At 52.4% G+C, this 27,983-nt stretch overlaps 1 protein-coding gene across 2 annotated transcripts; it reads left to right on the top strand.

Annotated features, from left to right (window-relative positions):
- Positions 1-491: 491 nt before the first annotated feature.
- RAB40B (RAB40B, member RAS oncogene family) lies at positions 492-24,524 on the top strand. Of its 2 annotated transcripts, XM_047094012.1 has the most exons (7): positions 492-663; positions 18,153-18,213; positions 19,985-20,045; positions 20,975-21,052; positions 21,122-21,232; positions 21,716-21,938; positions 23,455-24,524. In XM_047094012.1, exons 1-7 carry the CDS (start codon positions 492-494, stop codon positions 23,724-23,726), a joined length of 978 nt encoding a protein of 325 aa, XP_046949968.1. In that variant the 3' UTR covers positions 23,727-24,524. The 2 variants fall into 2 exon arrangements, with proteins under 2 accessions (XP_046949968.1, XP_046949967.1); XM_047094011.1 differs by lacking the exon at positions 21,122-21,232.
- Positions 24,525-27,983: the final 3,459 nt, after the last annotated feature.

Below are 27,983 nucleotides of genomic sequence, written 5' to 3'. Positions count from 1 at the left end.
CCAGGTGGGTGACAGGGCGTGGAGGCCGCGGCAGCAGGGTAGCCCTCCCCTGCTGCCCCGCCCCGACCCGGGCCCAGCACCGCCCTCCCGGCTCCTTGGGAGTGCGAGGCCCGGCTCCACCCGCTGCCTCCCCGCCCCTGGCTCCGCCCCACCCCGCCTCGGGACCCCATTGGCTGTGGCCGTAACAACCTTGTCCTCAGCCCCGCCCCCGCCCCGCCCATCAGCCTGCATTGGCAGCGACGACCTCATCCTCCCAGGAGGGGCGGGTGGACGTCGGCCTGGAGGCGGGGACGAAAGAGAGATGGACGGGCATCCCAGCCAATGAGCGCGCGCAGCACCCCTAGCAACTGAGTCTCGCCAATGGCGTGGCGGGGCGGGGCCGCGCGCTGTCAGCTGCGGGGGCCGGGGGCGCGCGGCGATCTGCGGACGGCTGGGCCCGCTCAGCGCCTCGGTGCCCGGTCGCCGCCTCTGCGCCGTCCCGTGGGCCGGGCATGGGCGCCGGCGCCGGCGGCGGCACGATGAGCAGCACCCTGGGCAGCCCGGTCCGCGCCTACGACTTCCTGCTCAAGTTCTTGCTGGTGGGCGACAGCGACGTGGGCAAAGGCGAGATCCTGGCGAGCCTGCAGGATGGCGCGGCCGAGTCCCCGTACGGCCACCCGGCGGGTGAGCGCGGGGCCAGGTTGGAGGGGAGCAGAGCGGGGGAGCGCGCGGCGGGCCGGGAGGAGCGAGACCCGGAGAACGCGCGGGGGCCAGGGGAGCCAACGGGGGGCCGAGGAGCGAACGGAGGGCCGTCCGGGAGGAGCGGGGCCCGGGGAGTGCGCAGGGGGGCCTGGGAGCGAGCGGCGGGCCAAGAAGCGCAAGGGGACCGAGCGGAGCGGGTCTGGAGAGCGCGCTGCGGGCGGGGGAAGCCGGGCCCAGGCACCGGAGTAGCGCACCGAGGACTGGGGGCGCAGAGCCAGGGACCGCGAGCGGGGCCGAGGGTGTGGAGTGCGCGAGGGGCCGGCGATTGGGGAGCGCGGGGCTCCCCACCCGCCTCTCTGCCTGGGTCGGGCGCGCGCTACTCGGGCTGCCCTGGCTACACCCCCGTTTCCGCACGTGGGGAACACAGCGCGTCCTCCATAGCCTCATCAAAGTCGGCTTCCCGGCGGGAGCTAGCGGCTGCACTGGACGCTGGGGTCCTTTCGGCCCGGGATGTCTACGAGGCGGAAGGGAGCGGACCTCGCAGGTGGGGTTTGGGGAGGAGGTCGGCTGGGCTGCTGTGAGTGGGCCCATCCGGGAGACCGCCAGTGCGTGAGACGCGTTTGGAAAGGATGCGTGGGGGTTATGGAACAGGCGGGCGGGGTTGGGAGCGGGATCAGAGCGCAGCGGGCGGAGGCTCCCAGGTGGTGGCTCTGCGCGTGGGTGGGGTGGAAGCGGGAGAACTAGTCTGGAGGCTTCTCCAGGGCTCTTGGCGAGTCTGAGGGGCTCCTCGCCCTGGTGAACAAGCCCAGGAGGGCAGGAAACCCAAATGACCCTCGGGGCCGAGGAAGGCAAACACTGGTGTGAAATGAAGGAGAGTGGGTTCCAGGTCCAGGGGAGCGCAGGATTCAGAGCTGAGCGTAGTGGGCGGAGGGTTCCCAAAGTTTGAGGTTTGAGGGCCGCAGCCCCCAAGGCCGGGTAGACATTAGGCGGGAAAGCAGGGCAGGGGAGAGGAGGGGAGAGGAAGGTGAAGTGGGCAGAAACCTGGGCAGGGAGGCAGGAGAGCCAAGGTCTTCACCCAGCAGGCTGCTCTGATGGCGCAGGTTGGGTGGCTGTGAAGGGCACCTCCTGCCATCACTTTCGGGGGACATTCCAGGGACAGAAGGCACACTTGCAGCCATACCTGGTTGCTCAGGGTCCTACCCCCCCTATCTCCTGGCCTTGCAGTCTGTTCTCCAGGAACAGAGGAGGGCAGCCCAGGGAGTGGAGTCTTGATGTTCAAGCCAGCCTAGGTTTGCTTCCTGCCCTGACCAGGCAGGGCAGAATTGAGAAGACAGTGCACAGGAGGAAGTTCTGGATCCAGAGATAAACTTGACTTGAGGCAAGAGGGGCAGGGAGTACAGGGCAAAGGTTGTGGTAGGGCACAAGGTGGGGGTGAGGGATGTAAAGAGAAAAAGTGGCCTGCGGGGTTGGCTGAGGGAGGGAGTCTGTGGTTCCAGAGCAAGGAACAGAGCAGCTGCTGGGTGGCCTGGGGCAGGCCTAGGAGGTTGGGGGGGTGGGGGAGAGCTTGGGGTGGTTTTGGAGAACCACGGACTCTTCACCCCAGGGCCTTGTGAAAATGCACATTTGGCCACTGATTCCAGAACTGTGTTCTCCAAGGCGATGCCATCAGCCACGTGTGACTTTTTAAATTTAGGGTAGTTAAAATGAAATACAATTAAAGGTTCCTATTAGCCACATTTCACACGCTCAGCACGACGCTTGGCTTGGCTAGTGACAGATGTGGTAGAGCCCTGCTGGACAGCCCAGCTCTGGGGCTTAAGCTGGCAAAGGGCGGGGGTCCGCAGGGCCTGGGGCTCCATGGATGGATGAGCACAGAAGAGATGCACGGTTCTTACAAATCTGTGTGCCTGGGGGTGGGGGGGGCAGCTGTGGTTTTGAGTTCTATAGTGGGTGAGTGATGTGGGGCACTTAGCAGGAATGTGGGCAGAGCTCCCTTCTGGTTGGTTTGAACAGCGCCTTGGGGCTGCTCTAACGCACCACTTTGTGTCACAAGCCCAGCCAAGGACTTGTAGAAGCAACTGGTTAACACTTCCTTCTAAAGGTTTTTCCTCAGGGGCACCTGGGTGGCTCAGTTGGTTAAGGGTCCGACTTCGGCTCAGGTCATGATCTCACAGTTTGTGGGTTCCAGCCCCGCATGGGGCTCTGTGCTGACAGACAGCTCAGAGCCTGGAGCCTGCTTCGGATTCTGTGTCTCCCTCTCTCTCTGCCCCTGCCCTGCTCGCACTCTCTCTCTCTCTCTTTCTCTCTCTCAAAAATAAAAAAATAAACATTGAAAAAATTCTTTTAATAAAAAAATAAAGGTTTTTCCTCAACACAGAGGGGAGGATTTAGGTGAAAAAGACACTTTCCACAAAATTGCAAGAAGTTGGCATCAATTACGTTATTATTGTTAATGCTGTGTGTCCGTGGGTCATTCTGCATCCCTTCTGGGCGTTGGAAGGAGAGCGCTTTTCAGCAAGTCTCTCCATCCCCGCCCCACCCCCAACCTGTGCGTGCAGCCTGTGTGGCTCTTACTTTGCCCGGGTTTCTGAACCTGGGCTGCCGTGTCCATAGCTGCTTGGTACTAGTTAGATGTTCAAGTGTCTTGGGTGCTGACCATGAGTCTTCACCACCACTGTGTGTGTGAGTTCTTTATTTTGCTGTCCCTCTAATTAGCCACATTTCATTTTTTAGGAAGGGCTGGTATTTCCTGAGAGCTTTCGTGGTTGAGGATGTCTGTTGTCTTTATCTGTGAACAGTATCTCCGACAGGTTACAATAGATTCTCAGGTGGTATTCTCTTTCCTGCCACACTTTGTAGCCATTGTTCCAGGGCCCTGGGGTTGGATGGCCCTGGGGTTGGATGGCCCTGGGGTTGGATGTGGGTGCTGGAGCCTGAGGTCAGCTGGCTCCCCTGCCTCCCTTCCCCCCAGGGTGGGGGTGGGGTGGGGGTAGATTAGCCTTTTCTTCTCAGTTGGAGTATCTCAAAGTTGAATGCTTGGTGTTGAACTTCTGATACACTGTGTACTCTTTGAATTTGCAGGCTTTTTTTTTTTTTTTTTTTTAATTTCGGGGAAATTTACTTTATGTTCCTAAAACATCTTCTGTTACATTGATTGGTGTTTCTGCTTCAGAGACACCAATTGTATTGGTTTTCTATGGCTGCTGAGCAAATTGCCGCAAACTTAGGTAAAACACAGATTTCTTACCTGACAATCCTGGGTGGGCCCAGTGTCCCTGTGCTAAGGTCAAGGTGTGTCGACAGGGGCTGCGTCCTTTCTGGAGGTGCTGGCGGTGAGTCTGTTGGCTTGCCTTTTCCAGCTTCTAGAACCTTCTGCACTCCCTGGCTCCAAGCCCCATTCTCGCCTTCCACACTGCCTCCTTTCTCTAGCCGCACCGCTACAGCCTGACTCAGTCTCCCTCTTCTGCTTGTAAGAGCCCTTATGATGGCGCTGGGGCCCATTTGATAATCCAGGATAATCTCTGTATTTTAAAGTCACCTGATCAGCAAACCTAATTCCTTCGGCAGCCTTAATGCCCCTTTGCCATGTAACCTAATGGAGTCACACTGTGAACATCAGAGTATGGGTACCTTGTGGGGGTGGGTGAGATTATTCTGCCTTCTGCACCCATTATCCTGATGTTGGGTCGTGTTTTCTTGCCTTCCCCATCCATTCACCTCTAATTGCTTTCATCTTTCTGTCTCTTCTGAATTTCTGTGAGCATCTCAAGCCTTTCCTATTTGTTGGTAATTTTTACTTTAGAAAATTGTTTCTGGCTATTTCTTTTTTATTATTTCAGTGATAATGCTTTGATCTGCATTTTCTTTCTTTTACAATTTTAATTTAAAATTAAAAAAAATTTTTAATGTTTACTTATTTTTGGGAGAGACAGAGACAGAATGCGAGCGAGTTAGGGGCAGAGAAAGAGGGAGACACAGAATCCAAAGCAGGCTCCAGGCTCAGCTGTCAGCACAGAGCCCGATGCGGGGTTTGAACTCACGAGCCGTGAGATCATGACCTGAGCTGAAGTTGGACGCTCAACCCACTGAGCCACCCAGGCACCCCTTTAATTTAAAATTAAAAAAATTTTTTTCTTTAAATAGGGGCGCCTGGGTGGCTCTGTGAGTTGAGTGTCTGACTATTGATTTCGGCCCAGGTCATGATCTCACAGTTCATGAGATGGAGCCCTGCGTTGGGCTTTGCGCTGGCAGCGTGGACCCTGCTTGGGATTCTCTGTTTCTCTCTGCCCCTCCCCTGCTTGCGCTCTCTCTCTCCCAAGACAAATACACTTTAAATAAATAAATAAACAAACATTTAAATTTTTTTCCTTAAATAATTTATTTCATTTAAGAAATCTCTTTTTTTCCAACTCAATGCTTTCGTTAAATTGCTCTCTTGCATGAAGTAACTAGGGTGAATGTCCTTCTGTTCCTTGGGTCAGGTTTCATTTTAGGTTGGGTTCTTTGTCTCTCTCTCTCTCTCTTTCTCCCCTTTTATAACGTTTTGTTGAAGTGTGATACACACGTAGAAGAGCTAAGGGGCCCACCTCTCCCTTTGGGGCCTGCTGACCCTGGAGCCTCTGGGGGATCTTCGTTCAGCCTCTTCTTCCAGGCAGAAGTGGGGAGAAAAGACCTGGACAGCCTGGCCCTGGCTGGGGGAGTGAAGTCAAGGCCACGGCTGGGCCCTTCTTCCCCTGTTCCCTGCTGACAGTTTCTCCCCTTGGCCCCAGCTGGTGATGTTTCCAGCACCAGCCTGTTACCTTTCCTTCTCTGATTGCTGAGTTTCCAGTTGGGAGAGGGAGGTAGATTAAACTGACACGAGATTCTACAATCTCTTGCCTCCCAGCTTTTTCCCCAAAGAGACTTACTTTCTCTCACTGCTTTCTCCTGGCTGTTTCACCAGCTTCCTTTTGCCCACAGGAAAATCCCATCTTTCTTTTCCTGCTTCATTTTTGCTAGCAGCTGTAATAACAACCCCCCTTATTGAGAGTGTAGAAGAATCATCTCATGAGATAAATTAGGCCCAGAGAGGGTGAGTACTCCCTCAAGGTCACACAGCATGGGTGAGAGCAGGAATGTAGATGGGGTGGCTGGCTCTGGGCCCCTCTGTGGCCCCTCTGGTTCAGAAAAGGCTCAGAGAAGTGGCTCTTCTTCCCTGGGAAGACCATCAGAACGTTTTTGCTGAGTGATCCTGTTGTGGGGTTCTTCTCCTTTCTATTCGCCTTGGACAAGTGTTGCGCCAGGAGGTGGTCGCACACCCCTGCTGCCTTCTGCAGTGCTGCAGACCCCGGTGGAGCTGCCGAGGTCAGAGCTACTCTGCCGGTTTCCCGTGGCAACCACTGCAGGATTTGAAACCCGATTTATAAAGCCGTCTCTTGCACGTTTGAACTGAGACTCGAATTGTATTGTATCCCAAGTTATTTCCTTGAGAAGGAGATGCTCTCCCACCTCCTTACCTCCTGTGGTGCCGCCAGGAGCACACGGTAAGTTTCTTCAACACTGTTGTTTTAAAAATTATGTCGTCCGTGCTTCCATGTATTTGAGAAGAATAAAACTGCATTTGTATCACATTTCCTCTTCTTCAAAGCCAATCATTCAGCCCCACGTCCCCATGTCCTGTGGCGCCTCCTTCCTACAGTGGGGACTGCCCCTTTAGTCTAGCCTTGAACCCCAACCCAGGTAACCCTGACTTTGGGTGATGGACAAGGAGGGGCTCGGATCCCACCGGCTGGCCCAGGTTCCTCCTGTGCAGACGGTCAGCTTCTGGACGGAGACCCCCAGCCACCCACCCCCTGCTGTGTCCTCTGCCACTAGCACTGGGCGCTCCCAGCTGATGGCCACGTGGCTCTGCCTTGGTCCTGCTGGCTGCACCTGCTCACTCCTCGCTTGGGCCTTCTGGGGTGAAGAGAAGGGGCAAGGTGTATCGGAAGCAATGGAACCTATCGCTTGAGTTTGCAGGCTATCGGCTCACTTCCCATTAAGAGATTTTTTTTCAAACGTCTGGGGCTTTCTTCCCAGGCTGCTTCAGCTTAATTGGCTACAAGGAAGGGATTATGTATAAGCAAAAACTGAAAAGAGCTGCGAAGTCCAAGGGGTTGGGCTTAAAACATCACAGATGTAGACTTTATCAGACCCACAAACAAAACCACGCAAAAGGCAGTCACCACAGAAGATAGCGGCTCCCGATGATGTCATCGGGGTTTGCCTTCTTTGCCAGTGCCTCTCGGGGCGGTTCAGTCGGTCAAGTGTCAGACTCTCAGTTTAGGCTCAGGTCACGATCTCACACACAGTTCATGCGATTGAGCTCCACGTCGGGCTCTTGGCTGGCAGTGCAGAGTCTGCTTGGGAGTCTCTCTCTCTCTCTCTCTCTCTCTCTCTCTCTCTCTCTCTGCCCCTCCCCGACTCACGCACACACAAGCACACTCTTTCTCTCTCTCGCTCCCACTCTCAAAATAAATAAATAAACTTAAAAAAAAAAAAAAAGAAGTACCTCTCTTCAGCTTTCCTCCTTGGAGGCCTCGACCAGTCTCCCCACTAGACCTGGACCGCCCTCTGCCTGGGCTCCAGGTTGTGGGGCAGCTCCCGCACCTCCTGAAGCTGGCCCCGCGCCTGCACCATTGCGGCCCCAGAGGCCGCCCGTGTGTGGCGCAGCTCCCCCCGCCTCGCGTGGCCTGCCGCCAGAGATGCCGGACTTTGGGGTTCTGTGAGCGGGCCGCTGCCTCTTTGTCTGTCAACGAGGCACCTCGGTTCCAGTGATGCCGCCCGCCCCCTCCTCTGAACTGAGGGTTTTGCCCTCTGCAGACGCTGTTCTAGAGTCACCTCCTTCCTCTGCCTGCAGCCCCCTCCCGCCAGTGCGCACAGTGCCTGTGGTTTAGTGCATCTCTTCTGGTTCGCAACAGCTTCTCCCAGCTTGTCTCTCTCTGGCCAACCGACTGAGATTAGGCGCACACAGAGTTACAGGTTTATTTCACTTTCTTTTAAATGCATATTTATTCTGAGAGGGAGTGTGTGCGTGCACACAGGGCGGGTCAGAGAGAGAAGGAGAGAGAGAAGCCCAAGCAAGCTCCGTGAGGGCCCGACGCGGGGCTCAATCTCACAAACCATGATAGGGGCGCCTGGGTGGCTCAGTCGATGAGCATCTGACTTCAGCCCAGGGCACGATCTGATCTTGCGGTTTGTGAGTTCGAGCCCCGCGTTGGGCTCTGTGCTTGGAGCCTGGAGCCTGCTTCTGATTCTGTGTCTGCCTGTCTCTCTGCTCCACTCCTGTTCACGCTCTGTCTCTCTCTCTCTCTCAAAAATAAACATTAAAAAAAATTAAAAACAAAAAACAACCACCATGAGATCATGACCTGAGCTGGAATCAAGAGTTGAATGCTCAACCGACTGAGCCATCGGGCGCCCTGTAGCCAATAATTAATGAATTGCCCACCCCAAGTGGGACTCAGCTGAGTTTGCTCATGTATTTGAACCATATTGTCACTTGTGACACAGGTGGCATTTTGTTTGGTTGAAAAAGAAATTTATGGAGGCAGAATAGTAAATACATGCATTAAATTCTAGCAGACCCTAATCAGAAGGCTGGAAAGTATCTTAATGGGAAAAATAAATTGATAGATGTGTAGAACATTAGCTTCTCTCTTAGACTGAGAAAACCCATTTGGAAGTAAAACCTATTTCAGTTTAGAGTGATGTGCGCATTCCAGAAGGCAGACCACTGCCTTGTGGGTTTAAATAGTGTCACGGCGGCTTGATGTCCAGAGAGGGAAGGCCAGAGGCATGACACCTGGGGTCCATCCTGCGAGGCCAGGAGCCTGTCCTTGGCCCTGAGCGCCCTCTCCATGAGCGCTGGGCAGGGTGGGCAGTGGGGGCACAGTGTGGGAGCTCAGTTGGACAGTGTGTCCATGTCCTGGGGCTGCTGTATCAAACCACCACAGATGGGGGGCTTACAACAATGGACATGTATCTGCTCATGACTCTGAAGTTGAGTTGTGGGCAGGGCCCCACTCTGCAGGAAGGTTGCAGGAGAAAGTCCTTCCTGGAATCTCTGTGTGCAGTTTAAATGAGGGAGGGAATGGACTTTGCAATTGACCTCTGTCTCCTGTGTGGCCAAGCACCCTCTGGCTCTGCTCTCTCCTGACAGGTGACAGTCAGGGGAGGGTGGGGGCCTGCCAGGAGCTGGCCCCTGGTCCTGCTACAGGTGACACGGGGACTCTATCCTTCCCTCCCACTCTGTCTTGGGGTTATCACACTTGGCCCAAAGGGTGTGCCGCTGGGTGGGGAAGCCTGGGAGAGACCAGGCCCTGCTGTGGTGTCTGGAGGCAGCCACGGACTCAGAAAAACCACCTGGGCCTGGAGCTCAGGGCCCAGCTGGTGGTGACATTGGCCGAGGCTGAGCTGAGCCCACACCGTGCCTCCTGTCTGAACAGGAGCAGTATCAGGGCTGGTCCAGCTGAAGAGGGCCTGCCCTCTTCTCTCAGACAGGAAACTGTGGTCACAAAGGTGTCCAGCTTGGTGACCCACCTCAGGGCCCCACCACGCCCACGGGCTGTGAGGACCTGGCCATGCATGACCCTAGGAGGCAGCTCTGGGCACTCTGTCTCCGGCAGCCCTCCTGCCCCCAGCCCCCTTCCCAGAGATGAGGCCCCCGCTGCCACCGTCTTCCTGGGTACCTGCCACTTCTGTGGGCTTCTCAGGGAGCCAGTGTGGGTGCTTCCCAGTTGTGCTGTGGTGACAGCGGCTCAGCACAGGGGCCCGCATGTGCCTAGCACATCCCCGGCTGGCCCCCCACTTACTCTCCCTCTGTCCATAGTGACATACAGGTGATCCATGTGCTGCCAGCAGGGTCCAGCCTCTCGCCTCTCTGACACTTAGTGCCTGGGACCACGGTTATTTATGAGGCCCCTGGCATCTTTCAGGTGAGTGGAGATGACTCCTTGTTCAGGGTGGTTCATCCCAAACTGTCTTCTGGGGCGCAGACAGGTGCCTGGGTTTACTTTCTGGCTTTGGGATGGTCACTTAGCTGGTTATGGCCATGACCAGTGATGAGGGCATATCCTTCCCCCAAGACATCACACCGTCTCAACTCCTGCAACTCCAGAAGTAGGAGGCTGAACCAGAAGGCTCGGAGCTCCTTCTGAAGACACACGCAGCCTCAGTGGGTGGGTTCAGTTGACATAAGAACTTGCTAGAATACAGCACCGCTGGTTGGATGAACTGACCATCTAAGTGAGCAGAGTGTCCCAGCCAGGAGTTATCAGGGGGCCTGGAGCCCACAGTGCCCCAGGGGCCAGGTGGGCAGCCCCTGGCTAAAGTGGGCTTTGCAGGAAGGGTGCCAATATCATCAAGAACTGAGCACTTTAGGGTCGCCTGGGGGGCTCAGTCGGTTGAGCGTCCGACTTTAGCTCAGGTCATTATCTCACGGCTCGGGGGTTCGAGCCCCATGTCGCGCTCTGTGTGCTGACAGCTCAGAACCTGGAGCCTGCTTTGGATTCTGTGTCTCCCTCTCTCTGACCCTCCCCTGCTCATGCCCTGCCTCTCTCTCTCTCTTTCTCTCTGTCCCTCCCCCACTCACTATCTCTCTCTCTCCCCCTTTCTCTCTCCCTCTCTTTCTCTCTCTCTCTCTCTCTATATATATATGTATTTACATATATTTAAAAAAATACACAGGGCTCGATCCCGTGAACCGTGAGATCATGACCTGAGCTGAAACCAAGAGTCGGATGCTTAACCAGCTGAGCCACCCGGGCGCCCTAGGAACATACTTTTCAAAAAGGAGTTCTGCAGAGAGATCACTGATGTTAATTTTAGTCACTGACCTCTGTGTAAACGTGATGATCACACATCAAGTCCCTGTCTCGAATGTGACTTGCTTTTAGAACTGTTTAGAGATGCAAGGGGCCCACTGAGGGGCTGGCACTGGCCTTGGCTGTGGGTCAAACTTGTCGCCGCCCTGAGCCCTTCCCACCACTTGGTTTTGTGAGGCACCCCAGCATCTTCCAGCGGAGGGCCCTTCTGATCCAAAGAGCCATGCAAGCCAACTCTGAGAAGGACGTATGTGCATACGTTTTCTTTGAAGTGAAGTTCACATAATGTAAAACAAACCATTTTATGTTATTTTATTTTATTATTTTATTTTTAAATGTTTATTTTTGAGAGAGAGAGAGAGAGAGAGAGAGAGCACACACAAACAGGGGCGGGGCAGAGAGAGGGGGACAGAAGATCCCAAGCGGGCTCCACACTGACAGCAGCAAACCTGATGTGAGGCTCAAACTCACAGACCACGAGATCATGATCCCATACGAAACCAAGAGTCGGACACTTAACCAACTAAGCCACCCAGGCGCCCCTAAAACCGTTTTAAAGTGAACAATGAAGTGGCATTTTATACAACTGCCAGCACTTTCCAGTTTCAGAACATCTTCCTCGCCCCTCAAAAGGAAGCCCCTCCTCTCAGCCTCTGGTGGTCACAGGGCTGCTTTCTGATCTTTTCCCTTAACGTTAGGTGCTTTTCTCAAAAGTCATCCTCTCAGAGATGAATATGTTTGTAAGTGATATTTAACCGATATTTACGCCAGCAGAGAATTCTCCTGCGTGGCGGCTCACATCTATGCCTGCGTGCTCACTAGAAGAGAGAGAAGCAGGTGGTGCGCGAACTGAAATAGATCGCTAAATTATTTATTCATCCTGTGGAGCTAAAAGTGGAGTGAATGGCTTGGCATTTGACGCTTCCTTTTTTTTTTTTTTTTTTTAAGAAGGCTAAAATTATATCTCTTCTCTCTGTTATTCTGACTCACTCAATGAGCATTCCAACAGGCTTTGTTCTAGAAGTTTTTGTGTGTTTTTATCTCATTTTGATGGACAGAGTTTTCGAAGAATTAGTTAAGTGCAGCAAACACGAATTATACCTATTGGTCCTCAGCTTGACCCCACTCATGTCAGAATACTGGGTTCTCATGGACCGACGTTGAAGGTAGCATGCCACAGAGTAAGGGAAGAGGAAACATAAGAAAAAGAGCAAACACGTAAATAGGAGATAAAACATTGCAGGAGTGAGAGAACGGTTCAGTGAGTAAGTTGAGGAGAGGAGAGTTAGGCCGTGAAGAGAGGTGATTTGGGGATGCGTCTGTGGCAGCACAGCGGTGTTAGGGGTGTATCTTCGGGGGCCCAGGGGTCCGGGGGAAAAAGCTTTTGCCGAGGCGAGGTACCTACAGGCGGTAGGTACACAGGCTGGGTTAGGGTTAGGGTTAAGGTTAGGGTTAGGCTGTAAGTAGCTGGGGCAAGTGTGTTCTGCCAAGTGGTAGGGGAAACTGAGGCAGGGGTGCATGAGGAAATCGCTGGTTGTCAGGACTGGGATTTGATCTCAGGCCACACAGACCTCCTCCCTGTGGGGCCCCAGTGGATTTGGCCCATCTCCACTCTCACCTTCCCCACCTGGAGAAACCAAGGCACATATCACATGGGGAAGCAGCACTTTTTCAAGCTTTATCTCTGGCCCCACCCCAGCTGGCTCCACGCTGTCCCCAAGTCCCCACTACAGGGGCAGAGTGAGTGGGCACACAGCTGAGCACATGGACCCAGAGACGTTTGGGAGCCCAAGCCCTGAAGGGGCAGGTGCTGGTGGAGACCACTGGGCCGCGTGGTCCCAAGGGTCAGGGGTCAGCTTATTCAGCGGGGCTGTGCTAATGGGAACCGCCACCTACAGTCATTGAGTGCAATTTTGGGCCTGGCAGCTAACGATTAAATCATTGTTGAGCCAGAGTCCCTCGTAAGTGCTATTTGCTGTTAGTGAAATTCTGAGACACAGGTCATTGTACTTCTCTTTTGGGAAGATGTTAAAATGTATCGTTTGCAGGTTTTTCTAGGATTTGTAGGTCAGACATTCTCTGTTCCTCTCTCCAGTCACTGTGCTTTGTATGTTTTCTATCAGACTGGACATTTAAAAAAAAATGTTTATTTATTTACTTTGAGAAAGAGAGAGAGAGGAAGCAGGGGAAGGGAAGAGAGGGGGAGAGAGAGAACCCCAAACAGGCTCTGTGCTGTCAGCACAGAGCCTGATGTGGGACTTGAACCCCCAAACTGTGAGATCATGACCTGAGCCGAAACCAAGAGTCCTATGCTTAACCACCTGAGCCACTTAGGTGCCCCGCCCCCCGCCACTGGACATTTTTGATGGAAATAAAAAAGTCAGCTCCAAGCAGCTCAAGCAGAGAGTTTACAGGCTCACGTGACTGACAAGTTGAAGGACAGGCCTCCCTTGAGGACTGGCTGGTCCTGATGCCTGAGCCTGTCAGGATTCTCTCCTGCTTTCTCCCCATCTACGCTTCTGTCTGTAGCTTACTTCTAGCTTACTTCCCAGCTCCTCTCCTACCTGGTGAGGAAGGTGGCCACGGGCAGCCCCGAACCGTGGGAATGTGATCACTGCCAGGTCTGACGCCAAAGTGGAGAAAGTGGTGAAGAGTCCCTCCCTTGTGAAGACTCCCTTGGAGTCACTCTCCAATGTTTTGGGGTCACTGGTTTTTATATTTTGTCCATCCCTGAGAGTTGTCTGCAGGAGTACTGTCCCAGGAGGAGCCGTGCAGCCATGGCCAAAAGCAGAAACTCAAAAGGGAGCAATCCAAAAACAATAAAGATCCTGGAAGTTTAAAATATGATGGCAGGGGTGCCTGGGTAGCTCAGTCAGTTAAGCGTCTGACTTCAGCTCATGTCATGATCTCGTGGTTCTGTGAGTTTGAACTCCGCATCACGCTCTGTGCTGACAGCTCAGAGCCGGGAGCCTGCTTCAGACTCTGTCTCTCTCTCTCACTGCTCCACCCCTGCTCATGCTCTGTCTCTCTCTGTCTCTCAAAAATAAATAAATCTTAAATGTTAAAAGATAATTTTTTAATGTGATGACAGAAATAAAAATTTCAAAGAAAGAATAAAAGATAACATTGAGACCATTTTCCAGAATGTTGAGAAAAAGAGAGAGATGCAAAATAAGACACAATAAGAAAGTCAGGGAGTAGGTTCAGGAGGCCCAATGTCTTAGTAAAATATGCCAGCAGGAGGAAACAAGTGAATAATTCAAGAACATTTTCCAGAATCTAAAGATTGCATCTCCAGATTGAAAGAGCATGTCAGGTGGTCAGCATAACAACGAAGATGCCCCATAACAATGCATGAAATTGCAGAGTGCTGGGGCAAGGCCTTACAAGCAGAAAGACCAAAATACATTTCAAAGGGTCAACAATCAGTTTGACATCAGACTTCTCGACAGGAACTCTAGAAAGTAGACCTGCACACTTCTGAATGAAAATTATTTCCTACCTCAATTGTGTGCCCATCCAATCTCAAGGAAGAGTGAATGCAGACTACAGACATGCAAAGTCTCGAAAACTGTCTTCCACAACCCTTCTCAGGAAGAAAAAGGGAGAAGTAAACCAACAGACGGGGAGATGTGATTTCGCAGTAGGAGAAAGGAGGGCCCAGGAAGACAGCCATGCTCCCAGTTCGCATGGGAGCTGGACAGAAGCTCTGGAAAGATAGCCCCAAGAAGGTGAAACACCTGAAAGTTTGGAAGTACTGAGAGGAGATCTAGATAACTGGAGGAGATTTTAGGGATGTGTTAGTGATAAATGCAGAGAAAACTAAACAAAAAAGCAATTTTTAACTCCAGTAAAAACAAAAAGTTATACAGTATACCACATGATCCATCTGTGGATAGTGTATACTTGGTCACATTGATGTAAAATTAGATATTGATCTAGTTAAATGGCAGATAACTATACTGTGTGTGTGAGAGAGAGAGAGAAAGAGAGAGAGAGGCATGTGGAGTGTGTCAGTGAGAGGACTACATTTTCACCTTCCACAGTGGGAAGTTTATTAATGCGTAAATGTGAAAAGACAGGAAGTAGGAATACAAGTGTGTTTACAAACTTGGAAATACATAGCAAAAGAAATTAAAAAGATGGGTAATAGAACACTGTGGTGGGGTGTGAATCAGGGCCTGTCATTTTCCATACTAAGTCTCTGACACTTGAAACTACGTACATCTATGACTGATGAAAACAAAAACCAAATATAGTTTTATTTGGGGTGCTTAAAAAGACCATCAGGAATGAATTCTTTTAAATTTATGAAATCTTTTTTCTTTTAATTGTGTATCAAAAAAAATAAGTACATAAGGACACTTTGTAAATCAAAGGAGCCAACCCAACTCAAGCCGTGGGTTAACCTCCTAAAGGTTAACAATGAAATTGCCTTTCCAGGCTGTGAATGGTGAGAGCTCTCTCTTAGTGTCTGGAAACACATCCAAAGCCAAGGTTCTCTCTAAACTGAAAAGTACTTATTTGTTGCTTCATGTAAATGGTAAATGGTACATTCCAGGGGAAAAATTAAATATTTCCAAAATTAACTTTGAAGTTGCTCTCTGTATATATGTTTGTGTTTATACACATTTAATTATATATGTATATATTCTTATTTATTATGTGATTGTCCATTCTATTTGTTATATATGTATATATTATATTTAACATGTGTGTATATATTCTATTATTTGTATATATATGTGTATGTATTTGTGTATATATATATATTTGTATATATCTATTTGTGTGTGTGTATATGCGTATATATAATGTATTTATTGTGCGTGTGTGTGTCTCATGCGCCACACACGCCCAATGCTGACTGCTGCAAAAGGAAGGGTATAGGCATTTGAAATTGCCTTCGGGAGATAATGGGATTTTAAAGGGTTGTGAAGAGGGACGCCTGGGTGGCTCAGTCAGTTAAGCGTCCTTCGTCAGCTCAGGTCATGATCTCTCGGTTTGTGGGTTCGAGCCCCTTGTCGGGCTCTGTGCTGACAGCTTGGAGCCTGGAGCCGGCTTTGGATTCCGTGTCTCCCTCTCTCCCTGCTCATGGTCTCTCTCTGTCTCTCAATAATAAATAAACGTTAAAAAAAAAAAAATTAAAGGGCTGTGAAAAGGCCCTTGGTGGGTCACCCCAAAGAGTAATTTCACAGAGCCTGAAGCTACTGACCTGTGCAGTTTCAGGAATATCTACACTCTGCCTTAAAACCCTGGGCAATGTGTCCACAGAATGCAAAGCAGTCTGTCGTCCGCTTCTGCCATGCCATGCATACCGTATTGGCCTCATCCTGCTGTAAAGACAGGAGGGTTTATGAATATGATGTTCTTTCTCTTGGGGCTTTTTGGCGGGGGAGGTAGCCAAGTGTAAGGTAGGTCTGTAGGTCTGTCAGGGAGCACAGCTAAGCTGCTTGCCCCTGACACCTTCTCTAGCACTGCGTCTGAGGACCTTGCTCTCTGAGCTTTGGGCGCTGGGGTTTTTTGGTGGAGAGCTGCTAAGATTTCACACCCATTCCAGGACGTTCTCAGGGTGAGGCCTGATGAAGTTTTGGGGTGGTGGTGGGGTTCAGAGTTGCTGGCCAAGAAAGAATTTTTGAAGACGCCTTTAGTGCAAAAAGGTGATTGATTTTATTAAAGCTGGGGACAGGACCCAGGGTCAGAAAGAGCTGCACTGGGGCTGTGAAGAATGACTCCTTATATACTATGGGGCTGGGGGAAGTAAAGTCAAGAGGAAGTTTTTTAAAGGGATTTTCATGTGCTAAAGACTCACATTGCTGGAGGCCTAGCTATTTCTGGAGACCTAGCTAAGGTGGTTTTTCCCTCTAGCAAAGCATTAACATTAAGACAGTAGGGAGTTCCTGGACTTCAGGCTATTGATGAGATTGCCTTTTTCTTATAAAAGGGTGGAGACTCTTATCATTTTAACCGTTTGTTTTTGTTTTTTGTTTTGTCCCTTCCAGTTTTTGTTTTGAAGTGTCCCAAGAGAGTGTCTTAAAGGGGGGGGGGTGCAGCTTGTACTTTGCCCTCAGCCCCCCCCTCCTGCTGCCTCATCAAGGCCGTCTTGTAGGGCTTCTCTCTCTCCTATCTATCCCCCAAGAGCACATTCCCCTTTAGATTTATAACTCTTAATCCAGCTTTCCTTGTCAAGACATCCGAAGTCTGGCCACATCCCGGAATGTTTTCTTTTTTTTTTTTCAACGTTTATTTATTTTTGGGACAGAGAGAGACAGAGCATGAACGGGGGAGGGGCAGAGAGAGAGGGAGACACAGAATCGGAAACAGGCTCCAGGCTCTGAGCCATCAGCCCAGAGCCCGACGCGGGGCTCGAACTCACGGACCGCGAGATCGTGACCTGGCTGAAGTCGGACGCTTAACCGACTGCGCCACCCAGGCGCCCCTCCCGGAATGTTTTCAAGGCTGGTCTTCTCTAGGTTTGTGTGTTGTGAGAGAGATTCCTGAGGAAGTGGAAAATGAAGCAAATGGAGCAACGCAAAGCCTGGTGGGTGGGTTACTAAGCAGTTTGGATTCTTGCGATCGTACACTGTGTTGCGTCTGTTTTTTGGAAAGGAGAACTGCTCTCTGGCTTTCTTTGGTACCTGATGCAAGCCCTGTCTCTCCCGGGCTGTCCCTCCTCCAGTCCAGCCCAGTGTGTCTTCTCCTCCACAGGCCTGGCAGAAGCGTTCCTGCGACTTGCTCTGTGAACACAAGAGTGGTTTCTCAATGAAGGAGAAAGTTGGTTTCTGGTAGAATGGGAAGGAATATTTTTCTTTTTAAAAAATGTTTATTGCTTTTCCTGATTTTAGGTGGTAAAAATACATGCCCATTGAAGAAACTTGAAAGTAGGGAAAGGCTGGGGTAAAAAAAAGGTAAAAACGACCCAGATTCCACCACCCAGAAACTTCCAGGGACAACACGGGGCAGGCCCTCACAGCCGCCCCACTGTGCGCGCGCGCACACACGTTTTCTCTTTACACAGCTGAGATAATGCTTCGTATTTCATTTCACATGCGATACTTTTTTACTTTACATTCTTAGTAAATTAATTAAATTTAATTTAAAAATTTGGGGAAGAGATCTCAGTGTTTTGCCTGGGAGTGGAGCCTAGGAGGAAGGGTCCCAGGACAGGAGACAGGGCGGGAGGGAGGGCCCAGAGACGAGGGGCAGAGTCTGGCCGCAACCAGCCGCCTGCAAAGCAGGGGGCCAGCGAGCCCCGAGCCCCACAGGCGACCCTGCTGCCAAATGGTTCGGGGGCTTGAATCCAAGTCCGAGCCCGCTGGCTGCAGCCGCCTTCCCCTCGTGTAGTGGGACGGCCTTGGGGTGGCCGGGGGGGGGGGGTGGTGGTGAGGCAGCCGTGCCCGCTGAGGAGGGGAGAGCTGGAGGCCCCGTGGGACTGGTGGGCACAGGCTGAACGAATCCGGCAACACCCAAAGCGGGGTCCGGTCCACCTGCCCTGTGAATCTGCCCTGGTGAGACGTCCTTTCCCTCCCCCGGAGAGCTCTCTTCGCCAGTGCCCTTTTGTTGGGGAGGAACTGTGAGGAAGGACTTTGAGGCCAGCGGCATTCAAGCTGCCCCTACCTCCTTCCACAGGCATCGACTACAAGACCACCACCATCCTGCTGGACGGGCGGCGGGTGAAGCTGCAACTCTGGTGAGTAGATCCCAGCCCCCAGCTCTGGGAGGGGGGACCGGTGCGCCCGTGAGCAGACCCCGTGGAGGTGGGGATCCGCGTCCATTGAGGCCTCATCCACGGGAGGGAACCCCAGGGCCTTTGTGGGTCCCTGGGAGTCTGTCCAGGATGTGGCCTTGCTGACACCTGCCTCTGCCTCTGCCTCCCCAGTGCCAGGAGGGGCCCGTGAGTGCGATGGAGACAGACCCCTGGCAGGTGTGGGGAGGTTGGGGGGCAAGAGACCCCCCTGCCCAGGTCTGGACTCGGTGTCTCTTCAGTGCCCCCCCCCCCCCAGGCTCTGAGGTTCGGGTCACAAACCTCTGCCTCTGCCCCTCAGCTTCAGGTGGGATGGGGGTGGGAGACCTGAGCGTTCCTGCTTTCACCAATCCCTGGGTTGCCCGCCTCCCTGTGTGACTTGCCCAAGTACTGTCCCCGCCTGTGTCACCCCTTCTCCTGGGCCACCTGCTGGCCCTCTTCGCCGCCCCCCAACCCCACACATGCCCTTGAGCCTCCAAGCCCTGGAAGCCTCTCCTGCTTCCTCACTCCCTCTTTCCCAGGAGCAGTCAGCCCCAAAGTCCAGCCGGGAGCCTCTCCGCAATGTCCCCTCAGCACCTGTGCCTTCCCGCCACCCACCCCACGACGTTTGGGTTGTGGGTAAGGCCTGCCCCACCAGCAGCCTGTGGGTCAGTGAGGCTCAGGCACCCTGCTCTCACCTGCAGTGCTCTCATTCCTACCTTGCACGCACCCTTGGCACAGGCCTGAGCAGCTGCAGGGCCCTGGGCTTACCCTGCCTCATCTTTCTCCTCCCCCGGGACCATCCAGGGCCCCACTCTCAGCCCATACTTGCCCTGGATGCCGAAGGCTGCTCCACGTCTCCTAGGCACCCTCTCGACATTTCCCGATTCTGTTTTTCATCTGAGTGGCCTGTCTTAGTAAATGCCTTCATGTCCCTGCGCCCCCAGTTGCTCTGGCCAGACCCCGCGGTTTTCTGCAGCACCCCCACACCAGGGAGCATTACCATTTCACGAGAGCCACCCATCTCCCATGCGGAGCCAGTGGCTACCTCCCAAGGTTGCCCTCCTCCTGCGTCTCCTCGCCCCTAGACTTGTAGGCACCCCGTCTGTGGGCAAAGCCTAAACTCTGTAGGGACTGATCTGGGAGTTCTCCGTGCATTTGCTCCCAGCACGTGAGGTGCTCCTCCCACATCTTTGGCCATGGTCAGCACCTCTGACCCTTCTGAACCCCAGGCCCTGCTCTCCTCAGCAGAGCCTCATCTAGGACTCAGAAGGCAGAGGTGGGTCACCAAAGAAAAGCCGTGCTGGGTCTCGCTGTTTGTATATGAGGACGCGCCTGGCGTGCAGGGGAGGCCTGCCCTCCCACCCTCATCTCTAGGGGATCGCGTGTTGATGTGGGACTGTTGATTGCGCATGCAGATGAGTGTTGCCCTTCTATAACCTGCGGGGAATCACCACCCGCTGGGCCCGAGAGCCACAACCATGAGAGCAGGCTGCTGGAATCTATCCCAGGGAACGTTACTTCTCTTTGTCCTGATTTATGGCTCCTGGAGCTCCATTCCAGGTGTCAGGGGCCCCCACGTCCATTCCTCGTATTGACAAACTTAGGGACGTATCTGCAGTGGGATGGCCACTGACTGACCATTGTAAAATATGTTTGCTATGGCTCCCAAGTTCAAAACCCTATTGTCAGGAAGAAGCAGTGATTTCTTCTCACTGGCCTCCAACATCTTTTCCAGGGATACATCCGGGCAGGGAAGATTTTGTACCATATTCCGCTCCTACTCGCGGGGCGCACAGGTAACACCCCCTGAGCCAGGAAGTCAGACTGACTGAATGATGGCATTGGAATGTTTGTTGATGCAAAAACCTCAAAGTGTTTAATATGATTTAATGCAAGAATCTCAAAGTGTTTAAAAAAAAAGAGTCTGAAAGTGTGGCAAGGAATGTTTGGTGGCTTGCAAACCATCAGCATCAGGGATGTATGTGTGCACGTGTTATGTTTGCACGCACGTGTGCACACGAGCTCTGTGTGGCCGCAGATGTGTGTGTGTGTACGTATGCATGTGTGTGCACATCTGTATGTGTGCACCTGTGTTCACGTGACTGTGTGTGTATGTCTGTGCGCATGTAGGGGAGCACTCTGTCCAGGTGGGTGGGCTCTGCCCCTAGGAAGGTGGTCACCCCTGCAGTCCCTCCACATTCCATGTCCCTAGAGCAGCATGTGGATCGGGGGACTCGAATGCTAGTCCCCAACTTACCTTGACATTTGAGAGTGGATTAACGAGTTCATAAAGCACCATTAGAAGTAAATATTTAACTACTGCTTTTGGTAGACAAATAAAAATACTGTGTTTTCCATTAAAATTAGTAAAATGGCTGGGGCGCCTGGGTGGCGCAGTCGGTTAAGCGTCCGACTTCAGCCGGGTCACGATCTCGCGGTCCGTGAGTTTGAGCCCCGCGTCGGGCTCTGGGCTGATGGCTCAGAGCCTGGAGCCTGTTTCCGATTCTGTGTCTCCCTCTCTCTCTGCCCCTCCCCCGTTCATGCTCTGTCTCTCTCTGTCCCAAAAATAAATAAACGTTGAAAAAAAAAATTAAAAAAAAAATTAGTAAAATGGTCGTTTAGCTGGCTGTGAGTCTGTGACTGAGTAGTCTGCACACTGGCCAGCGTGGCCCAGAGCTGCGCCCACCTCTGTCCTGTAAGGTAAGCCTGGTGCCTCTCTCCGCAGGGTGTGATCCTGGTCTATGACATTGCAAACCGCTGGTCCTTTGATGGCATCGACCGGTGGATTAAGGAGATAGATGAGGTATGAGCACTGTGCCAGAGCGCCATCCGAGTGGGCTTGAGGGCCAGGGCACGAGGCTTCACCAGCAAGGACACCAATCCCCTCCCTGGACGGGACCGGGCCCTGACCTGGAGCCCCACCAAGCCCAGGAGCCAGAGCCACGAGCTGCCTGCTGGCACGCTGACCTGGCCAACTGCCGATGTGGGTACAGAGCAGCCCCGCACTCGTCATATTGTTTCCTGCAGCTGCCGGAACACATCGCCATAAACAACAGAAATGTGTTCTCTCACACTTTGGAGGCCAGGAGCCCAAACTCCAGTGTCATCAGGGCTGGGCTCCCTCTGAAGCCTCCAGAGGAGGGTCCTTCCTGCCTCTTCCAGTTCCCAGTGGCTGCCGACAGCTCCTGGCCTGTGGTCCCGTAACTCTGCCCCCACGTGGCTTTTCCCCTGTGTGTCCTGGGTCCTCTCCTCTCCTCACAAGGACACCAGTGTCTGGATTGACGGCCCTTCCCAGTGGCCTCATCTTAACCAAATACATCTGCAAACGTCCTTCTCCAATAAGGACACGTTCTGAGGTTCTGGGTGGGCGTGAATTTGGGGAGGACGCCATGTACCCTGCACACCAGCGGTGCCAGGAACAGAAGCACAAGTAACCCCTGTTCCTTGCCTTTCTCTCACCTTTCAGCATGCCCCTGGTGTCCCTAAAATCCTGGTGGGAAACCGCCTGCATCTGGCCTTCAAGCGGCAAGTCCCCACGGAGCAGGCCCAGGCCTACGCAGCGCGCCTGGGTGTCACCTTCTTCGAGGTCAGCCCTCTGTGCAACTTCAACATCACCGAGTCCTTCACGGAGTTGGCCAGGACCGTGCTGCTGCGGCACGGGATGGACCGACTCTGGAGGCCCAGCAAGGGTAGGCACCCGCCAGGCCGTCCTCCAGCCCCCGGCCCCCCGGCCCGCCTCCCAGGACCCACCCGAGGCAGCCGCGTCCATTCCCAGGGAGTGAATGCAGTTAATTAGAAGTCACCGTGAACAGTTTTGTCGGAAAGTTCACGAGAGGCACTTCTGAAGTGTGTGCGTAGGCAGAGGCGTGTGTGACGAGAAGGAGCCAGCACCTCCCCACGCGGAGCAGGGCCCCTGAGCCTGCAGGGATGCAGCACCTGAGAGCCACGTTTGCCAGGCACTCAGACGCCAGGCTTTGCCCACACCCTTCCCCCTGGCCCCCCACCGCTGGTGGTTTTGGGAAGAACGTATCATGTTAGGAGTGATCCGCTTTCAAAGAGGGGAGCTTGAGACAGAGAAGTGCACAGAGTGTTGTCAACACCAGATCCCTCTGTGTTAATACATCCAAAGACCCGTGCTCTTTTTTTTAAATTTTAGTTTATTTATTTATTTACTTTGAGAGAGAGCGAGACAGAGACTGTGCACAAGCGGGGGAGGGGCAGAGAGAAGGAGAGACAGGATCCCAAGCAGGCTCTGAGCCATCAGCACAGAGCCCGACGTGGGGCTTGATCCCACAAATTGTGAGATCACGACCTGAGCCGAGATCAAGAGCCGGATGCTTAACCGACTGTGCCACCCAGGCGCCCCAGACCTGTGTTCTTATTTCATCTGCTTTGTGGTGACATAGTCGCTGTCACCGTTTTCCACTGAGTAATCTGTCCACATATTCCTGTTAAAGACAAAAAGACAAAATCTGTAGTCATTGAACTGGGCGGCCTAGGGTTGACGGAGCAAAATAGGGTTCTTCTGAATCAGGGATCCTCCCCCTCAGCACTGCTGCCACTCGGGCGGGGCTGTTTGCTCTGGGGAGGCCTCCAGTGCGCCACACCCCCTGCCCCCCAGCTGTGGAAACCACAAGCGTGCCGGGAAGCCAAAATCACCCCCCGTTAGGAACCACTGAGCCGAAAGAGCTGTTTGCTGAGCAACCCTGGGCCTGACCCCTTTGGGGGCTGCGGTGGGGGAGGGGGCACACTGGGAATGCCCCTCCTCGGCACGTCCCCAAGAGCCCGTCCCACCGGGCAGGGAGCCCAACTCGCATAAGGGGCAGTGTAGAGGAGATTGAAGACAGCATTGTCTCCTCAGGTGCTCCCTTGGACATGTCATTATACAGCTGGTCACAGGTGTTGTCAAGGTCAGCTGTGCAGTCGGGAAGGAGGTCATCCCTGAGGCCCTTGGTCTCTCACCCCAACCATGGGAGCGTGAGTGCCATCGTGTCCCCTCCAGGTCTGCCCACCTCTTGGACCTGGAGGGAAAGACGGCAGGGGTCTCCAGTCCGAGGCCACTAAAGCGGGCAGACTGGTCTCCAGCCCTGCCCAGTGGCGCGTGTGGGTCCGGCGGGTGGAGCCCTCAGCCCCAGCACCCCAGGGAAGGAAGGTGGTCAGTCTGTGTCCTACACTAAACCCGTTTCCTTTCCTCTCCTCTCCCAGTGCTGACCCTGCAGGACCTCTGCTGCCGGGCTGTGGTGTCCTGCACACCCGTGCACCTGGTGGACAAGCTCCCGCTGCCGATGGCCTTGAGGAGTCACCTCAAATCCTTCTCGATGGCCAGTGGCCTCAATGCCAGGATGATGCACGGCCGCTCCTACTCTCTCACCACCAGCTCCACCCACAAGAGGAGCAGCCTCCGAAAAGTGAAGGCCACCCGCCCCCCCCAGAGCCCGCCTAAGCGCTGCCCCCGGAACAGCTGTAAAGTCTCCTGAGGGAGGCGCCGGGACACAGACACTGGCCCCTCTGGGAGAGGCTCTGAGCCGTCACATGTGGGACGCGGGAGCCCGTTCCAGGCCCCGGAAAGCACCTGCCGGTCTCTCGTGGTGATCGTGCCGCCCCGCGCATTGAAAACACCCCGCACAGCTCGACGTTGGTGTTTCTACATGGATGTGCATGAAGCTCTTGCTTTAGATGTGTGTTTATAAAGGGGGTCAGCACTCTGCTCAGCTCCTGATAACGTGAGATTTCAGACATCACTTACGTCGTGGCTGCAGCACGGCCTTTGCTTAATAGGACTGCTTTTATAAGAACGGTGACGTGTGTCGTGAGTGCAAATTCCAGGGACTCTGGAAAGCAACAGGGGAGAGAAATTAGTCTTTGACCTTACAAGAGGGCCTTTTTGTAAGTCTCCTCGTCACATCGGAGCGTGAGTTTATGAAGTGCTGTGGAGAATCAGAGTTGGCACGGCCACTCTGTCCGGCTCGGGTCTGACATGGATTTGATAAAGTTTTTGCTATGTTATTTACCATGTTTTGGGATTAATAAGTGATTTATATGCATATTTTTCTGTAAATCTACATTTTTTTGTACAAGATGTTCCACAAGTTACAAAGCTAAGGGAAGAAAATGCCAAAGATATCTCCAGTTGTGCCAAACGGCCACAACATAGTTACAACAGATCCAGATCGGCAAGGAAGATATCGTTCAGAGCCGTGTCGGTAAGGAATGAAGTGGCCACCATTATTTAAGAAAATGTTTCCTGACAATAAAATGTACACTTGTTTCTTGGTAGGGTCGTCGGCTGGTTCCTTCTGATTTTGTGTATTCACATAGCCCTTTATTTCATTTGCTTTATCAAGTGTTTCAAGTGCCACAAATTCGTGCCAGTACATGGAGCTGGCAGCAAGGCTTTGTTCCTGAACCGTGGCATGTGTTGAAAAAGCTTCCTTTCCCTGGAAAGACATGTAGAGGCAGAAAATGGGAAGTCTCGGGGGCACCAGGGTGGCTCGGTGAGTTAAGTGTCCAACTGTTGATTTTGGCTCAGGCCACGATCCCAGGGTCATGGCCTCTGCACTGAGCATGGAACCTGCTTGGGACGCTCTCCCTCTCTCTCTGTACCCGCCCCCGGTCATGCTCACTCACTCCCTAAAAACAAGTGGGAAGTATATATTTTTATTTTTTATTTTTTATTTTTTAAAATTTACATCCAAATTAGCATCTAGTGCAACGGTGATTTCAGGAGTAGATTCCTTAGTGCCCCTTCCCCATTTAGCACCCCCCAACCCATCCTGTAACGCTCAGTTTGCTCTCCATATTTATGAGTCTCTTCTGTTTTGTCCCCCTCCCTGTTTTTATAGTCTTTTTGTTTCCCTTCCCTTATGTTCATCTGTTTTGTCTCTTAAAGTCCTCATATGAGTGAAGTCATATGATTTTTGTCTTTCTCTGACTGATTAATTTCACTTAGCATAATACCCTCCAGTTCCATCCACACAGCTGCAAATGGCAACATTTCATTCTTTTTGATTGCCGAGTAATACTCCATTGTATGTATATACATCTTTATCCATTCATCCATCGATAGACATTTGAGCTCTTTCCATACTTTGGCTATTGTTGATAGCACTACTATAAACATGGGGGTGCATGCGTCTCTTCGAAACAGCACACCTGTATCCCTTGGATAAATACCTAGTAGTGCAATTGCTGGGTCATAGGGTAGTTCTATTTTTAGTTTTTGAGGAAACTCCATACTGTTTTCCAGACTGGCTGCACCAGCTCGCATTCCCAAAACAAGTGGGAAGTATTAACGAGAGGCCCTCAAGTGTGTGCCTGTCTGGTAAAAGCAGAGAGGTACTCTTGAATCCCTCTGGGACGTGTCTCCCCGCACCCCCCCAACGGACGAGGTCCTAACCACCAATCACAAGTGACTCATACAGGACATGTGGACTGTGCAAAGGCCCTGGGCAGGGTCTTGCCTTCCTGGCTGTACCTGCTTCACATCTCTCTGCAGTAGCTGAAGGTTACAATGAGGAATTTTTAATTTTAATTTAATTTAATTTTATTTTATTTTTTAAGTTTAATTTATTTTAAGAGAGAGTGCAAGTGGGGGAGGAGCAGAGACAGAGGGAGATAGAGAATCCCAAGCAGGCTCTGCACACTCAGCACAGAGCCGATGTGGGGCTTGAACTCATGAACCTGTGAGATCATGACCTGAGCTGAAACCAAGAGTCAGACACTTAACCGACTGAGCCACCTAGGGGCCCCTATTTTATTTTATTTTATTTATTTTATTTTTTTACATAAAAATCTTTGTAAAATTTTTTTTTAATTTTAAGTTTGTTTGTTTGTTTGTTTGTTTAGAGAGCTAGCACACACAAGCAGGGGAGGGGCAGAGAGAAGGAGAGACACAACCCTAAGCAGGCTCCATGCCGTCAGTGCACAGACCCATGTGGGGCTTGAACTCACAAACCCGTAAGATCACGACCTGAACCAAGATCAAACGTTGGACACTTAACCGCCTGCCACCCAGGCGTTCCACAATGAGGAATTTTTATTTTTTTATTGTAAAAGATATTCTTTTGTTGATATATTTATTTTGACAGAGACAGTGTGAGTGGAGAAGCAGAGAGAGGGAGAAAGAAAATCCCAAAAGCCTGTACACTGTTTAGCCAGATGCGGGGCTTGAACTCACAAAACCCTGAGATCATGACCTGAGCCGAGATCAAGAGTCAGATGTTTAACCGACTGAGCCACCCAGGGGCCCCCCAACGAGGAATTTTTAAAAAATAACTAGAAATGAGAAAACGCTCAGGTGTTCTCAGTTTCTGTTAATGATTTACAGATTTTGAGACACTGAAGTGACCTAGAATCAGAAGCAACATCTCTATTCGGAGATGTGCAAGTGAGGCCCAGAGAGGAGAAATGAGCCCAGCCCCCTCCAGTCACTGAAGGCCCAGAGCCAGGCTGGGGGTCGTGCAGCCCCCCCCAGAGCATGACAGGGACACATGTCCACAGGGGAGTGGTCTAGTGGACAGCTGGTAAACCCGCAGGGGCTGCCTGGGAGGACATCCTGCTGGGGCCACAGCACCTTCTCTCTGCCAGGCAGTGGGTGGAGACAGAAGGGCTGACCCACTGACCAGGAGCGCAGGGATGGCTGGGCGGTCCGGGGTGGGTGTCATCTGACCTGTGGTGGGCCAAGGTGGGCATCTCCTCCCCACGCTGGCAGCCAGGAGGGGTGTAGGGAGAGGTCCAGGCTGAATGAAGCCCCTCTCCCTTCTGAAGACAGCGCTTCTTGAGAACGAAACGTGCGTGTCCTGGAGGCAGCGGAAGGTGGTAGGATGCTGGAATGGGTCCCCTGGTGATAGGGTCACACCAGGCCAAACAGGGCTCTTTTCTCCTCCATTCAATCGAAGCACTCCTTAGGACCACCACTAATGTCCTAGAAGGAATATAACGAAGGTCCTGAAGCCTCGGTGACCCCGAGCTCTTCCAAGGGGTTTCCAAAGCACACAGGCCTCCTGGGGGGGACAAAGGACGCCTGGAGCTCCCAGAAGCTGGCAGAGGCAGGAAGGAGCCCCCAGAGCCCCTGCAGGAGCGCCCACACCTGGATCTCAGACTCTGGCCCCAAATCTCTGCTGTGTGAAGCTCCCCCATTGTGGGGCACTTTGTTATGGTGGCCCCAGGACACTTACACAAGTTATACTTCACTGCAGAAAGTGCTATAGTAAATCGAAGTGGCATTTCTATGAAAGAGAAACAAATAAACTGAAGTACGGAATGTAAGTAAAGCATGCATGTTTTGGTGGGAATGTGCCGAAAACATAATCAAGTGTAAACTGAACCCTAGAAAAACTGCTCTCAAATATTGTCATTTTCTCCCATGGCCCCATCGCTGGCAAAATCCACCCAAAGTACAAACAGGAATGCCAAATGATGCCCCAGATGTTTGTAATTCTCTTTTTAAGCATCTAGATTCAAAATAGATCATGTGCAATTATGTCTTCAGTTGCCCTGTGAGAACTATTGCAATGCAGACTAATTTCCCAGACCGAGAGCTCACGGCTTTGACGAGGAACTATCCAAGCAAATACTGAGTGTGGAAAAAATGTCAATTACAGGCCTGATCACATGGGTCTGCCGAGGAGACGGAGACAGCACCCTTTGCTGGAGAACCGCTTCATTAAACAAGTGCGAATTCAAGAAGCAGGATTGAGGCTCCTGTGCTGGGGGGGAGGGGGAGGGGGGGTGGT

This window comes from Lynx rufus, unplaced genomic scaffold, assembly GCF_022079265.1.
Source record: "Lynx rufus isolate CCGP_SWC_20201006 ecotype Redwood Valley unplaced genomic scaffold, mLynRuf1.p SCAF_37, whole genome shotgun sequence".
Taxonomy (NCBI): Eukaryota; Metazoa; Chordata; class Mammalia; order Carnivora; family Felidae; genus Lynx; species Lynx rufus.
Note: the sequence above shows the minus strand (reverse complement) of the source record. Positions and strands in the feature narration are given on the sequence as shown.